This window comes from Camelina sativa, chromosome 11 (assembly GCF_030686135.1).
Source record: "Camelina sativa cultivar CO46 ecotype springtype chromosome 11, ASM3068613v1".
In the NCBI taxonomy this organism is placed as follows: domain Eukaryota; kingdom Viridiplantae; phylum Streptophyta; class Magnoliopsida; order Brassicales; family Brassicaceae; genus Camelina; species Camelina sativa.
The window spans coordinates 14112381-14129438 of NC_141890.1; the positions used below are offsets into that span (position 1 = coordinate 14112381).

At 34.8% G+C, this 17058-nt stretch overlaps 2 protein-coding genes across 2 annotated transcripts; both read right to left on the bottom strand.

Moving 5' to 3' along the window:
• Positions 1-4779: 4779 nt before the first annotated feature.
• LOC104723438 (heat shock 70 kDa protein 17) lies at positions 4780-9713 on the bottom strand. The gene is made up of 15 exons (XM_010441818.3): positions 9322-9713; positions 8148-8960; positions 7722-7954; positions 7409-7568; positions 7077-7322; positions 6854-6990; positions 6429-6744; positions 6183-6344; positions 5986-6057; positions 5798-5898; positions 5650-5719; positions 5519-5575; positions 5366-5427; positions 5207-5279; positions 4780-5118 (listed from the first exon to the last, which is right to left on the bottom strand). Exons 2-15 carry the CDS (start codon positions 8907-8909, stop codon positions 4972-4974), a joined length of 2598 nt encoding a protein of 865 aa, XP_010440120.2. The 5' UTR covers positions 8910-8960; positions 9322-9713; the 3' UTR covers positions 4780-4971.
• A 134-nt stretch (positions 9714-9847) lies between these two features.
• Positions 9848-13993, bottom strand: LOC104723441 (O-fucosyltransferase 29-like). The gene is made up of 10 exons (XM_087474274.1): positions 13240-13993; positions 13036-13126; positions 12667-12743; positions 12425-12513; positions 12112-12301; positions 11782-11963; positions 11569-11671; positions 11002-11330; positions 10293-10682; positions 9848-10201 (listed from the first exon to the last, which is right to left on the bottom strand). The coding sequence occupies exons 1-9, from the start codon at positions 13495-13497 to the stop codon at positions 10346-10348; spliced, it is 1656 nt and encodes a 551-aa protein (XP_087330400.1). The 5' UTR covers positions 13498-13993; the 3' UTR covers positions 9848-10201; positions 10293-10345.
• Positions 13994-17058: the final 3065 nt, after the last annotated feature.

Genomic DNA, 17058 nt, shown 5'->3' on the forward strand with positions numbered 1-17058 from the left:
ACACACACCCATTGTTTTACTTTAGTTAATTCAGCAGAACAGTAACTTTAAAGACTTTCGTATTGTGGTCATGATTTTGTTGGTTGATCCTTAATGATTATGGCTTCATATAATTCAGAAAACGAGTGGAAGCCTGTTGTTCATATCTCTCATCAAATTACGTTTATTTTTGGGAATGGTTCACATCCGTATAGTATTGTTTTTGACCTGTATTAGAACATAGCTGTCGATCGAAAGGAGACTACTATCAAATCAATTGGTGCATATCCGTTTTCTTATACGTTACGTACCATTTTTTATTTGTGGTCATGTTTCGTAAAGTTAATTATTTAATTTTGGCAATATTTATGACTTCATATAGTAACTTTCTATATATTTCATCTTTAGCTCGTCCAATTCCAAACGAGTTTAATTATGTTTTTGTTTTTGTTAAAGCAAACTCCAAACAAGTTAAGTCATTGCACTTAGGGATTGGAAGATAATAACCTGCATAGATATTCTTTTTATTTAATGAAAGCTAACCAAACTTCAATAATGCTATGAGATACTGTTGACTGGTCCTATCACAGTTTCTATTTTCTTAGCCAACTTATTTAAATAGTCAATAAGCTAAGTGATTAATTAACGTTACAATAATAGATCTAGTTTGTGAAAACGGTAATTGTTCTTACAAAAGTTTGAGATAGTTTTTACTCGTAGAATCAAAATTACGTATGAAAAGATCCATACAGTCCCAACGTTTTGGCATGATCAATTACTAAAATAACCTTTCATATATATCATTTTAAATTCTTTTGTAAAGAATAGCAAATTTTAGTTTTGGTTAGGTTTTATTGTCCTTGAGGAAAGTAACCGGCCGTACCAAAGAGAGGGGAAAAAAGACAAAAAAGGTGTTATTAGAGGATCAAAATCTTATGCATGAGTTAGGGGGAATTAATTGTTTAGTTTGGTGCAATGTCATTTTCACTTTTACATTATGGCGGTGCGGACGAAACCTTATTGATTGGAAGTTTTAATTGAATTTGCAAAGTCCCACCACACTCTACATACCAAAATATAATTATATTTTCTCTTTCAGCTTTTTAGGATGAGAATACGAATGATTTTGGAGTTGACGAAGCTCTGGCGAAAAGATTTATTTGCTCAAAATTCTACTATAATAAGAAAACAGCTGAAAACTAATTCAGAAATATTCTCTGAAATTTACCGTAATGTCTATAACATATATGATTATTGCTTGAGTAGATCAAGTTTTGGTTCAAGTTTAGTTAGTGTATATCTAAATAAACTAGAGATGTTGTTGTTTTTGTTTTTTGCATTGTTAAGTTTACTACAGCGGAATGATATATTAATCAGAATCTAGTTGATAAATTTCGGAAATATTGTACGGGTTGAGTAAAAACGTAGGGTATTAAGTAATTAGCCTAGAGATGTTTAATTCAAGATATCCGTGTTGAAAATGTTTAAAATGCCACTAAATTTAGAATTTGTTGGGTTATAAGTACAATATATGTTTTTGCTTAATTACTATTTTTAAAAATGGGATACATTTTGGACTTTAAAGATTTAATTTGTAAGGAAAGTTATGTTTTAATTTAATATTGGTTCTTAAGATGTGAAAATAAAACTTATTATAGTATAAATTGTATAATAACTATATATGTTTGGATTGAAATGGGATAATGAATTGGGTGTACGTGAGCTGTAGTGTCAAGTGTACGAGAGGCGCTTCAACGACATCCTCCACCTGATGTCAATGTGTTTATTATGTTACTAGATAAGCGTCCGCACGATATGCGGATTTTAAAATTGTTAAAAAAAAAAATCTTAAATTCTAAACAATTTTTTTAAAATATATAAAAAAAATATTTTCTAAAGTAAATATATTAATAATTTTAGTTAGAGAAAAAAATCATATTTGTATTTACCTTCAAACACTTATTTTTATTTTTATATTTTAAATATATTATAACAATTATTACAATAATCTAAAGCTAAATTATACTCCACCAAAACTTTTACCAAATACTTATCATTACAAATATTATTATTGTAAATTTTCAAGAACATTTCACAACTTATTACCAAATATTTTACATGCAAAGATTTCATCAAAACAACATATAATTAATAAACATGTACAATTTTATTGTATGTTTTACTATTAAAAATATGCTCTTACACCCAAAATTATTTTATTGTTAAAGTATGCTCTTTATCACCACCTAAAATGTCTTTTAAACAAATTAAACAAATTTTATATCACTTTACTTTCATTTTGGCATAATTATAGTTCTTATAGTTACTAAAATTGTTTTGTGACATAATTTTTTTAACCATGAATTTTTTTTACTCCAAAGATATTTTGGATGAACATTATTAACTCGAGTACAATGATTTTATGACCAATCCAATAAAAGTTTTTTATTGAGAAATTGAAAGAAAGGTAATATAACATAATATTTGTTCAAAAAAAAAGAAGGTAATATAACATAATAAAAATAAAAAATTTGAAAATTATAATCATGATGGTATATAAGTCTTAAATAATTCAGACATACAAAATAAAAACTTCATAAACAATCCAAAACATGACATATGTCAGATCAGATTGGTGATGTGGAGTTGGCGAATATCAGATTTTGTTGTTGGGTGCTAGATGTCTTCGTCGAAACCCTTTCCCGCTTCATGCAGAATTGGAGGCTCTACTTTGGGCAATGGAGTGTCTCCTCGCTAATGGAGTTGTTTGTCAGCATTTTGAGACGGACAGTGTCGAATTAGTTACGATGATTCAATCTCCTGAAGATTGGCCGGCTTTCTCTAATATCCTTGACAATTTCCACCTGCTTCGGGCTGCCTTTCCTCTCTTCTCAGAAGTTCTCATATATTTCTCTATATACCTGAGTTTAAACGGTTTACGAACCAAATCCAATAAAAATCTACATAAATCCGATTTGAAACCAATTTTAAAACGGTTTACCGTTCTAAATTCTCAAATTTCAAAATCGCTTCGCAATTATTCTATCAAGTAGCTTTTGTTTCAGTACCAGAATCATTGACATTATCCATAAGAGAAAACTCTAGATTTTGACCAGAAACATCAACCATCGACTAATCTTCGAACTTATAACGCTACTAACTGTAGAATAACTTTTGGAACCTCCATCAGTGTCTCCATCTTCGATTAATTTAGCAGGCTTTATATACTTTGATTCCATATCATTGCATATGATAGCTTACATTGAAAAACCTGCACAAATCAAAGACCCACAATAGATAAGCAAAATTATATCAAAAAAAAAAAAATCAAAGATCAAAGCTTTCAATATAAACATGTAAATTTAAGTAGAGATAATGTTATTTTCTTAGTTAGTTGTCCTATTACGTTTCAAAAATAATAATTCTTTTGACATAACTTATATTATTCTTTTTAGATTTGTTATTCCCTATTTATTAATTAATAATAATATACATGTTTAATGAATTCTTTTTTTGTTTATACATGTCAAAATCTAATTAAGAAAACACATATAATATAATTAGCGTACAATGAAAAATATATTAGTTTGTTAATTTTCCTTATTGATTTAGGATTTTTTTTTAAGATATAATAAACATGTAAATTTTATGTAAATTTAATACTATTATTTTAATTAGTTTTTTGGAAAACTAATAATTGTTAATATATATCAATATTTTATCAGTATATTTGATACGTGTCATGATCTTGTTAATGACTAAGTTTAAAAAACCCAACTTTATATAATAAGACGTGTCCTTTCTTTCTTCTTCTTCTTCGATCTATCTCTCTCACGCGTTTTTTAATCATCACCTTCCACACCGACGCTTTCTATTATTAGTACGTATTTATATCTATCTATATCTTCCCCCAACTAAGTTTTTTTCATTTTTGTCTCCTCTCCACCTAAAATATTAACTAAAATGATGTTTGCATAATGTATACATTAACAAAAAATTGGTGTTTGCATAATTGCATTAATAAGTTTTTTTTGTTTTGTTTATCTAGGACGATTAATATGCGACGTGACGTGACCCATATAGCCCCATATAGCTCTAATCTACAAAAAGTTTGTAGAGGCCGGCCACACTATTGGTCCATCTTCCTGGAAAATTCCGACGGACATCAACTTGAACACCGAGATTTCTTATCAACTCAAAATGTTCTTACAGTCCATAGTATATATATGTCCACATGGGGCTGACATGACACTAAATGCATTATAGTGCCTCGAGAGTATGTCAAGCATGCTCACCTTACGTGGGTAAAAAATACATCTCATGTGCTATCTAGTTATGCCAAGGCTATCACGTCGCATCATGTTTAAAACACACTGCAATCAATCGTCTAGGATTTACGGCTATATAGAGCGACCTGACTCAGCTATACCTAAAATACAATCTCATGATTGGGGCCTTGTTGTTATAATGTATTTTTCCTATACATTTCTCTTCACTGTTTCCAGTGACAATGACAATGGCTCTACTACTAAAAAAACGAAAAAAAGAAAAACCGAATAATCAAAAGTGATAGCACACACACTTGAAGGTACTCCGACCTTATAATGGATATGTTGCCTATATTTTGTTCATCTTTTACCGAAGTCTTTGACATCTAGTCCGTCTAACTATGTTCCATACAGTTGCTAGTATAGGTAAAGTGGGTGTAGCAATCTATAATAATGTTTAAATGCCTTTTTAGACATGAAGGACTGACTGATGTTAAATCACTGTATTGAAGATTTTAATTAAAGGAAGAAAAATAAAAAGAGACCAAAACTTGATATAATGAAAACAAAAACACAGAATATGATGTAATGTGAAGAAGTTGAGGAGAAAAAAGGAACAAAATCCTTTTGGCTCATCTCAGCTGCCTAACTTTAATCCTATTTGCCATCTTAAAACACAAAATTTAGCTTTAATGAAAACTCTATTTATTATTATATATGTTAATCAAAGCTCGTCTTTGGCAGCTTCATCGGACGAAGAATTGGAATCTGAGGATTTTGATTGCTCCTCCTCCTTCGTTGTTGTGTTCTCCTTCTTGGTTGCTTTCTCTATCTTTGGCTTTGGCTTTGGGATCTTATTCACCTTTGTCACCTATAATTCAAATTATATCCAAATGTCAAACCCTTTTTGCTCAAACTACTGACCTTTTACTTTTGTTTTTACCAGTCTCTTTTCTTACCTTGTCTTGCAGAGTAAATACTTTGGAGTACACTTCCGTGGACGTGAACACCGGTTTGCTCCACAAAGCAGTCCTGGGACAAGTTTGATGTTACTCTCTCTCTATGTGTAAAAATTGTAATTTAAAGACCGTAAAGGAAGAAAGAGAAGCAAAACTCACTTTTCCTGCTCAGCCACATTCTTATCCAGCCAGCTTTTTACTTTCTCTGCTTCCTTTGAGACCTGAATCGAAACACGCAATTTAGCATTGAGCTCACCAGAATTTTTAAAGCAAGGTTTGTGTGTTTTCACTAATAAGAAGAGCAAAACACACCTCGTTGATTTTTTCTTTTGGAAGCCAAGTTTTGTTCTTCTCCCACTCTTTTGTAGTCTGCAGTGATTGAAACTCAGCGGTTTGTTTATTTATAATGAGAAAACTACAAAAACCATGTTATGTCAATGTACCTCTTTCAGTTCGTTTTCGTATTTCCGAGCGTATTCAACTGCTACTGGTCGTGCTGTAAGCTCCTCTGATCTGTACAAATATATAGCAAATGGTTTGTAAGAACATTTTCAGGAAGCTCCTGTTCAATAAAACAAGCAGGGATCATACCTGAAAGATATGGGATTGCCAATGGCTTTTAGTGAGTCAAGCCGGTCCTGAAACTCTGTGGCATTAGCATCCTCGCCGTCCATGTAAAGCCAATCTTGCACCTAAAACACACACGAAAATCCTCAGTGTCAAACGATTACACTCACCACTGGAACTAAAGATTAGTTCAAAATAAAATTGATACATGCCTCATCAAGCTTCTCAACAAACGCCTTCCGCTCTTCTTGGGTGGATATCTTTTCAAACTCGGGTGTTTCTAGCTGTAGAAGAATGAAACCAAAGCTTTGTGTTTCAGAAGAATACCAACTAACAACAATGTATAACTATAGCAACAAAAGAACCATGAAAGAAGTAGCCGAGATAGTGATCCATATAAAGCACACACCTTCTCTTTGGTAGCATATATATAAGATTCAAGGTTATTTTTTAACTCAGCCGTTCTTCTTCTTTCCCTATCTTTCTTGTCCAAGGCTTCTAATTTTATCTTAGCTTCGGCAAGAGACTCTGTCGTAAAAGGTGCTCCAGGTCCAACAGTTTTCTCTACTACCTACAAGTCATATCCAAACAAAATTGGTTAGTGGTACTGACACTAATCAAAAAAATCTTGGATACAGTAAAGCCAGAATACCACCTTTAGAGGAATCCTGAATGTCCGCTTTTTCAGCTTTTTTTCTGTGCCCAGGTCAACTTCTGCTGTTGTATTTGAAGCAGTGCTGTTTCCAGCATCGGTTTGTAGGTCCTCTTTATTGTCTTGTGAATTCTCATCAGTGGCATTGCCTGTTGCTGTGGTTGTGTTACTATCAATGGTCACGTTCTTCTTAGGAACTTCTACCCATTCTGTGATTTCAATTACAGCATCTCCTCGATCTAGACTTAGAATCCCACTTCTACTTAGAGAGAAATGCAAATTTGCCTTGATAGGTGCTGATAGATTCCGAGAAGAATATCTGTTTCAATCAATGAACTTACATTCATCAGCTTATATTGAATAAAACATATTTCTATCCAAACGGAAAGAATAACAGAACAATAAGAGAACAAAATTTTAGCTCTTACTTCTCAGATGTATCTGCCAAACCAGAGACAGAATACTGCGCAAACACAGGGGAGGTGGTTCCTGGGGGTAAAATATCCTCGGACTCATAAGAAAGTGACACATCAAAATCTTTGTCAAGGACAAACGATCTGAACATCTGTCAGAGAATCAGGTATACAAAATTACTACAAGATAGAAACATTTTCTACGCTTAAATAGGTTCCGAATGTGATGCAGTAGTACCTTGCTGGGTAGCTTTTTCATACGTGGTACGAGTTGCTGCTTTGTGTTCTCATCTTTCTTAACATTAGGGCCTTCCAACTCAACTAGAAAACCATAAGGGGAACCATCAACTATACCTAGCCTACGTTGCAATTTAATTCCATCGCTCAAGTTAGCAGCATGTAGTGCTGCGCCGAGGACAATAGCCTCATCAGCATCCAGATGTTTGTCTAACTGTTGTTTCCCAATAAATTCTTGGATTGTGCTCTGTAATTAAAAATTAGATCTTAACTTCATTTGGAAAAAAAAGAAACGAAAATCCACTGATTGGCTTTGAGAGCATGAAAAACTACCTGTAGCTTGGGAACTCTAGTAGCTCCTCCTATCAGCTCCACTGCAGATATATCATCGATCTTCAAACCTGAATGCTTGAGCACATCTTTTAAAGGTGTAAGAGATCTCTCCCACAGATCTTTACATAGTTCCTCAAACTTCTCACGGGAAATTGTGCTCCTGAATAAACATAAGTAGGTTAGTGGTTAGAATATCCCGCACATCAAAATAATCATGATAAAAATTTGAGCATGTGAATCTATTATAATATTTTTGCAGCCAAAGTTTGGTGAGCTGGGAAAATAGTGAATCCTTGATAGATTGTAGTTATACCTGAAGTCACGATCATCATGAAGAGATTCAACAGATATTGGAGCCGCAGTGTTTGCACTCAAGATTTCCTTTGTACGTTTAACTTGCTTTTTCAATTTAGCCATTGCTTTGGGGAACTTCCTCACATCAACGCCATTACCGAGCTGTTTATTAAACTCATCTGCAAAGTGCTCTACCAAACGCATCTCCATACTCTGTCCTCCTAGTCCCGAGTCCCATCTAACATCCTTGACCTACATAAACATTAATAAATTATGACCCATAATGAAAACCACTCCAACTGAGAGCAGACCAAAAGAATAAGAATGAGTAGGCTGAGCTTTAAGTCACACATGTTTCCAAGAAGCAAAAAATAAAGAACCCACAAAATACAATATATCTGGAAGAAAATAAAGCCTCCTAATTTAAAAGAAGAGCATTATTAACCTGAAATTGGTTGACAGAAACAGTCTTGCCATATTCCTTCTCATTGTAAGCAGAGTAATAGACAAGGGCTGCGTAAGTACTACTTGAACCCATGTCATAAAATATGACATGTCTCGACCCGTTAGAGAAATCCTTATCAATCCCATACTGCAAAGCGGCACCTGAATGCTCATTAACCAGAGAGAGGACATTAACCCCAGCCAACTGAGAAGCCTGGATCAAACCACGTCTCTCAGCCTGACCAAAGTAAGGTGGAACACAAACAACCATATCCTTCACTGGGATCTTAGCATGGAACTCAGCTAGATTTGAGGCATAACCCAAGATCATAGCCAACAACTCCTCAACTGAGTAAACAGTCGAACCATCATCAATCTTAATACCAACTGCACCTCTAGAATCTTCAACAATATCAAACGGCAAGTAGACAGAATCGATGAAATCCTTCACATGTTTGAAAGGCTTTCCCACCATATCCCTCAGCTGTGAATAAACTTTATTCGGATAACGAGCCGTTATACCCGCAGCTTCCTCGCCTAGTAACCTGTCTCCAGATTGAAACGCCACTAGACCTGGTGATTTCCTCTTTGACATCTCGTTAATGGCTACAGAGATTGGACTCTGTCCTCGCTTCAGATTAACTACGGCAACTTTAACCCATTCCGAACCTAGATCTACACTGGAAACAGCGGATTCCGATGGAACGGGGACTAAAGAGATCAATGACAAGAACACCACTAAACAACTAAACATCTTCCCCATATTCCGATCGTTAACTAAAACACCGAGAGAGTAGAGAGACCTGCACTTCCTCTGAAAGATTAAAGAAACAGCCGCATTAGAGAATTCAAAAACCCTAGAAACAGAATAAATCCAACAAAAAAAGCACAATGCGGATTAGATTTCAAAATTCAAATCGATCACGGCCGATGAGACATAAAACACCGATTTATATCACCTCTAAGAAAGCTAAGCATAATCACAACAGAGTCAAATTACTAAAAAAGCACATGGAATCGAAGACGAGAACGTCAAGACTAAGCAAATGTTCTCAGCAAAACAAACTTAGAAAATTCCGATACTCGAAGCAATCGAGGCAGGTAAGTGTGAAATCAAACAAAGTTGGAGAAAGAATTAGCGATTTGAGAGAGTGAAGAAGGTATAAGAGAATGACCAGTTTCCGAGCTCCGATCGCATTCTCCGGCGGAAATCGATTTGCAGATTCAAAAGTTTTTTATTTTATTTTCCTCCGTCAGGTTCTGGAAAAAGTATACAAATGGAGACAAGAGTTCATTTATATATTAAATTACTGAGAAGAGAAATAATACTGAGGTGGAATAAGATTCAGAGATACAACCAATGAGAATATCCCACGTGTGAAAACTGACACGTGTTGCGATGTGAGACGCTTCGTGTGTTGGTGATTACGCTACAAGTCTGGAGTGTGTTTTGGTTAATCCAGGTGAAGCTTCTAGCACAACGAGAGACTCTTCTTAAACCTTTCAGGCCCATTTGGCCTTTCTTTTTGAAGTTAAAAAATGCCAACTTTGACCAACCTCTCTGCTCATACACCTGTGAGAATTATTTTGTATTCATAACATGTATGAATGAATATTCTTTTCATGAAAGCATCTTTTTGTAGTAAACTATGTAATATTCCGGGATATTTTTTTTCTTTTAAGTAAAGTTGATTAATAAACTTGAATCGAAATCAATGCACATCTTTTCTGATATTCAAAATGAAATACAAACAAAAATGTTAGGAATCAGAGGGAAACTTGATTTTACATTTCAGGAAATCTAAGGGAATACCAAAAGAAAAAAAGACCAACGGGTTGAAAGACCAAAAGCTAGATATAAGACAAATACAAGATAAGAGAGATAGTTTTGGTGGTGGTGTTTCAAAATCAGAAAGAAACAAAGAGAAGAGCTGGGGTTATGTATGCCTATTCGATAGAAGTATCTATGAACACTTTAGAAGCAACAAGTAGCTACGTGGGAAGCTCCTATTCCTCTCCTCGATCTACCTGTGTTGATCAATCTCCTTACAACAGCTGTAACAACAACACAAAAGACTTCTATTCAAATCATGTACATCCTTGTGTTATTATCCTCCTACAAAAGTTTTGGAATTTTGACCTTTACCTGGTTACAGTAAAATCTCCAGCGACCTATATTGATGCAGCAGAACCATTTTGCTAGTCTGGGAAAACTTCGTCACGCTCATGGTCAGCTGAAGACAAATGCTCATGTCTAAAGCTGGTGCTGTTGTGGTTCTCTTCTGGTATGTCGTCTTCTTCGTCGTCAGTTGAGGTTTTGTCATAAGAGAAGGGTCTCTGACATATGCAAGATTGTGGGTACTCGTGGAACTCACCACGTCCTGGTTTAAACTCATCTGGATCACCCATGAATCCACGCTGACAAGATTTCACTTTCTTGGCGAAAGTTTGCCACTCCATCTTTTCTCGGTCCATGAACAAAGCACTTAGCTTCTTTGCATTTGGCCTGATGGTCCTCTTGTGACCCATGTACCTCCTGTAAATACATACTCAAGAGTGTCATGGTCTCGTGTCTGATGCGTTAAGTGGATTGAAGAACCAGTCAAGCAATTCATGCAAATGCAACCAGAAAGAACATGTGAATGAGGATGCACCGTGTAGCTATGACAAGCCTCAACCAAATCTACTTAATTCTCTGTGGCAGAGCAAGGGCAAGGGCAGGGCACTATATTTATATATCACCTACTTTATTCAAAGTAAGAAAATGATAAGATGCTATCGCCTGTTGTTTCATACTGGAAAACATATTTTAACAGCAAACAGCTCTAATTGGGACAAGTGGAAATTTTCCTAACCTTCGGCCTGCAAGAATCTTGGCCATATTCCCATTATTATTAGTGATAAATACGTCGCTTTCATCACTAACAATGTAGTCAATGGCAGCAAGGCGTGAAGAATAGGGAAGCAGAGGCTTCAGCTCATCATTGGCAAGCATTTCCTTGGTGTAAAAGTTTGGAAATAGCTCTCTAAGTGGTCTCAGTGTCTTTTCACCACCATATATTTCTCCAGATGCAACATAGATATATGTGTCATTTGCAAAGCCAAGAGCACGCAGCATTAAGCCCACTTCATGAGGTGTAAGGGGGCATTTCCCACGCTTTCTTTCCTCCAGAGGGTCCAGATCCTGCGGTATGGTAGTGAGATATTGTAACTCCAAACAAAGTCTCCACAAGAAAAGAAAATTTGGTGTAATGCTCTTATTCTATGATAAAAACATAGATGTAACAAGGTTTGTAAATATATTTCTTAATATAAGAAGCGCAAACACACATATCAAGTTTCAGTTCACTGCACCTGTAAACAAATAACGCATAGAACTTGGATACTTAAGAAAGTTATGTAAAAGAACATAATGAACTCACAGGCAATGTGTCCCATCGTTTTCTTATTTCTGCTAGCTCAGCTCGCTCTTTTTCACCCCCACCAAAGTCACAACCAGAAAAGGCTAGCATGTCAGGCTCAAATCTGCAGTTCATCAAAGTATGGTTACATGCTTATATGACATGATTGAAAGACCATTAAGCAAAAAGCAGAGAAAACAATCTAGTATGGCTTGTTAAAGAAACTTAATAAACCTCAAGTGGACAGCAATAAAACGTTTGGCCATCTTTCTCATCCTCTTGACCACTTTCATCCCAACTGACTGTATCCGCTTTGTGAATCTTAAAGCATGATAGTTGACCCTGCAGCGCAACTTTTGCATGTCTTCGTCTAGATCATTTGCTAGTCTGTAGTCAAACTTTGTCAATTGTAAAACCTGCAAGATTTCAACAAACATGATTTAGCTTCAACCATATTAAACTGAAACAGAACCATAGAACTTTTGGGGATTGCAAAAAACAAATATAACTGGTGTATAATATGATAAAACTATACAATTTGATTCTTAGGTGACATAGACTTACATGTCTCCTCAAGAGAATTGGCAATACTTGGTCAAGATAATACTCAGGAGTAGACTTTCGAGGCACACGCATGGTATAAGGAGGTTTCTCCATCGAACGCATGACTCTGTCAGGAACTCTCTTTACTATAGTCACATCTTTGGCGAGAGAAGATATGAACCAGTTAACATCAAAAATGTCATTGAAGTCACTGCACAGCAATCAAAGCAACTTTTTTTCAGTAAATATTTCTGTCCATTCAGATGATCCATTCCCATAAGAAATTGACATGGCTACTGAATAACTTCATTTGCCAAAACTTGCTAAAAGTTACCTGTCATCTTTCCAATAAGAATGGTGATCCAACTCGGGTACGACTAAAGTAGCATTAAGAATCCGTGCAACAACCACTGCATCAGTTATCTGCTCATAAAGATAACATTATTTTCAATTTTCAAAACAAGCTGAGGAGAATTCAACGAAGAAACAACTGCTGCATAACTCTATAAAGACGATAAGCAACATTATATTGGTGATAGCCTAACACATATATTCTTGAGACATAATATAACTTACTCCTGTTCTTTGCTGGTTAAGGCCTCCACTAGCTGCAATAAGCAAATATCCATTAGACGAGTGCTCCTGGGCAGCAGCTGTAAGATGAACAAAAAAAAAAATCAATGTTAAAGAGGACCATTGATACAAGAAGAAGAAATATTGAAGCCTAATCTTTCTTGTACATCAACAGAAACCCAAAATTGCATTTGCTTATGCTTTAAACGAAACTAAAAGGGGTAAGTCCAATATGCAATTAGATCAATAAAGATACAGACTTTTTACCTAAAGTATTCAAGATCAATATGGAAAAAAGGACAAAACTTTCACTTTCTTAGAACTTCTTTTTATTCAACAAGGCAAGAACACATGTAAGAAGATCTGACTTACGAGGGAAGCTCCTTCCTCTCTCACTACATCCATAGAAGAACTTGGAATATTTTGATTTCCATACATCAATTGGTTCTCGACGGCTCATATCCTGAGAAGAATAACAACAAATCCGATTTCAAGAAATCAAAAAGTTGAGCAGTAAGAAGAGTGAAAATCTCAGTGTTGAAAGTAACAAAAAAATGAAAAACTAGGTTAGCTTACTAAGCTGCGTTTGCTCAATTGCTGAGAATACCACTCAAGGTGAGAGACAACGTGACCGGTTAAGAGTGAGATGACACCTAAGGAGAAAAGCATGAAACCACAAACCCATGTCCACATTACGGTTCTCTTGGGATGACTCGAGAAAAATCGCCACTTCCATAACGCAGACTTGTGATGATGAGAGCCATTGTTAATAAGCTGAGGCGAGTTCGTCAATAGCCTCACGCTCGACCTCCACACTTCAGCTACTACCCCCATAGATTGAATAAATTACTTCTCACTCCCAATTTCATCACTGATTTCACGGAAATGCCATCATCTCCCCCCTTGAAACCCACCAAGAATCTGTGGGGATACCCAAACGGAATCTGAAGGAAAAAAACTTAGGAAATCGCAAAGGTTAAGGTTCTTTGATCCGGAGGTTAAACAGATCCGAAGATTAGGGTTTTCTGGGAAGTTAGCAAAAGTATATGTAAGGATCTCTCTCTCTCTCTCTCTCTCTGTATAAAGTTTTTGAGATTTTTCGAAATGGTGAAGACGACGGACAAGAGAAGAAGAGACAGTACCACGCTTTGCCTTTTTGTCCTAATTTTTTTCTTTCTTTTTCTCTTTCTTTCTAATTCGCCTGAATTAATTGGTTCAACTACTACACTAGATCACAAAATAACCCGAAATTAAACATAACCGAGTTACAATTAACATATTAAACCGGTTTCTACGCCACTTAACAGTTAAGATTTTGCTTCAAAGCCACACTTCTTTTTATTAATATAAGCTTAGGAAAAGAGGAAAAAAAAAAAGGAGGTGTAATAATGTTTCTACTACATTCATGTCTTTTTGGAAACATAACTAAAAAAAATAAACCGAAGAAATTACAGATGTACTACATGAGAATCTGGAAAAATAAAAATAAAATGCAGTAGTGAATTTAAAGGTAGTTACAGCTGAGACACGTGATACATTTACAACATCCGACGTGTCCGTCGCAAAACCACCGGCAAGTTACGATCACACAAGCTAACCAAACCGGAACTAATCGAAATTATTAGTCTCTCTACAGAATATTAAACCGATTTCTTACTAACTACGCCTCCAGTGCTCCACTATAAGAAGCTGGTTTATGTAGTTGGAATGATTGATTGGACCACTTGAACAAAACTCCTCCTGATATGTAGCTTAATTAATTTGGTCACGTTATGTTGCGCAATAATTTAATTAAGCTTTTCAATTAATTAACATGGATATAATTCGTTTTGTCAGAATCTTGGTGGCACTCAAAAAAAAGTCAAATGTCTATTTTTGTTTAGCACCACATATAGTCAATCTTTTTTTTAATATAAACTACAATTTAATGAAGAAATTGAGAACACCATTTTGGATAGGGAAATGTTTTCTGCCTTCTTTTGGCCTTTCTCTTTTACCCATGGTTGAACTAAAAAGTCTAATACGTCCACAAGTCACACAATATAAGAAAATTAGATTTGGTTTATGATGGTGAGTTGGTCATATACTCATATATATCCAGTCACTCTTTGGCACGACTAAGGCTCTCTTACTAAAGATCCGTGATTAGAAATGTCATTCCGGTCAATGAGGATAACAATTCATTTTTGTCAGTTAGTATAACATTTAATCTTAATTTAAAGCAATAAACTACAACGGAGTAGATCCAAATATCGTTGGTCCAAACTCCAAACTAGAGACACATAAATTGTATAAAATAGATTATTACCGTTGAGTCATTGACGTTATTAATCTAAAGGTCCGAGTATCTACATGGAATTTTGTATAATTAGCTTAGAAATAAGGATGAGACGAACAAATGTTCGCTCTTATTTCTCGGAGTGAAAGAAAGAGTATATGCAAAGAGCTCAACATTTGGTGGCATCATCGATAATGACTAAAAAAACTATCTTTAGAATTCGAGAGCTGTCTCTCAGATGCAGGCCTCACTGCAAAACCGATTGAATTGAGATTCTTCTTTTCCAACAATTGCATCTTTTTTATTGTCTTCTCTAGTTTTGCGGTGTTTTTTATAATGTTGTATATTGTAGATTTCAGGTTTATGTTCTTCTTTGTTGAATCCTTGTATTCTGTAAAAAATTGAATATTGTTATGAATCTTCACATGTTCATCTAAAAAAACGATTTTTAGAATTTATTTTATCTTTGTAACGCTGTGACCATCCACTTCTCTTAGTGGAACTCACGTCCACTCTCGTTCTGTGAGCCCATCCATATTCGACAATCAGTTTGTTATATCTGGAAGGTGTTAATGATTTGTTTACTGTCTCTACAAATCACCACATGATCTTTTCATGCATTTTGTTCTCACTCGCACAGTTTCGACAATCACTTTCCGGAATGTCATCCATCCTAAAACTACTCCAGTATAAACATATTTAACTTATGAGATTTCCCAAAACCTTTGAGCGAAAAAATAAGTACATTTTGGTGACATAAATGATCAAATCAATTTTTTAAAACTTATTTGCGTATCCCTGAAACCGGGTTGTCATATTCCTCTTTTGACTTTTTGACTGTGTATAAAGTATAGAGGTTGGGATTGGGTGAAGCTAGCTGTAATGTAAAACGGTTGACGGCTATAATCTGAACTGTTGGTGGATGAGACATGACATTAATGATTCTTGCATGCTATAGAGTAGTTTACGCGGTGTGTCAAGTATGTCGAGTATATATGGTTTTCAAAATTTTCTCCGAAGGCATTACATCACTATCATATTTATATAATTTATCTCCCTTTCAACAACCAAAAGTAATTCATATGATTGGTGAATCTTATTACATTTCTGTTATTTACGTATTTAGTTTTATAATATTAGACTATTTTAGTAGTTAATCAGACGAGCCTCCAAAGACAAAAAAAAAAAAGAAAACAATGGTATGCTTCAGGACATTTAAAAAAAAAAATGTTAGGTCCAGATAGTTATAGTTATGACTTATTTGGTAACTAACAAGTGCAAAACTCCTGGTATTATGCGGATAAAGAGAGTTTGAATACGAAAGGTAATCTACAAACTTTGTTTACAAATTAAGTTGATTGGTTAGATTTGTTTATCCTTTTTGGTTCAACCTCCCTGTCTTGTTCAAGAGGAGATCTCTTCTATTAGTTCTCTCATCTCACACGTAACCCTCTCCCATGATCCGGAGGGATTTCTTCTTCAGACAAGTTTTCCCTATAACCAAGAATCTGAACTACTGGTAAACCTTAAGAAGTTCTTGATCCTTAAACAATCGTTAAATATAAGGATCGGATATATTATTGAATTAAAATTGAAATTTACCTAATTCTGGTCAACAAACTCGTTAGACCTCAACTATACTCCAACGAACACATCCCCAATCATCTATGTCACACTCATAGCTTAATTAGCCCAAATTGCTCACGAATATCATCAATCCATTAACTACGCCTATTGACATTATGTAAACAAATAAATCCATTAATTTCCAATTAATTGACATTTATATTTATTTGATATCTTTTGGGATTTTGTCCTCCATCAACATATACTGATATACACAGACAGAAAAGACAAAAACATCTTATATATCTCTTTTATATTCTTCTTACTTAAAACTCTCAAGCATAAAAGATATTTCTATACAATTTCAAACTCTTTCCACTCTCCTCATTAAATTTGGTTTGTGTTTTTAAAGACATTTTTCTGGGTCAAACAAATATATTCTTTGGCTTGATTCCTCTTTTTTTTTTTTTTTTTTTTTTTTTTTTGCTTCTTTGTTAATTTCTTATATAACTCTAATCTGTTCCAGTATTACCTAGCTACTAAATCATTGT

Coding starts and splice junctions, on each gene's coding strand:
- LOC104723438 (XM_010441818.3), bottom strand. CDS start 8,909: ATGGGGAAGATGTTTAGTTGTTTAGTGGTGTTCTTGTCATTGATCTCT. Junction 7,323..7,408: donor CTAGAGTTCCCAAGCTACAG/GTAGTTTTTCAT, acceptor TTTTAATTACAG/AGCACAATCCAAGAATTTAT. Junction 5,720..5,797: donor GGCAATCCCATATCTTTCAG/GTATGATCCCTG, acceptor ATATTTGTACAG/ATCAGAGGAGCTTACAGCAC.
- LOC104723441 (XM_087474274.1), bottom strand. CDS start 13,497: ATGGGGGTAGTAGCTGAAGTGTGGAGGTCGAGCGTGAGGCTATTGACG. Junction 12,302..12,424: donor TCTTATTGGAAAGATGACAG/GTAACTTTTAGC, acceptor ATTGCTGTGCAG/TGACTTCAATGACATTTTTG. Junction 11,331..11,568: donor AACGATGGGACACATTGCCT/GTGAGTTCATTA, acceptor ACCATACCGCAG/GATCTGGACCCTCTGGAGGA.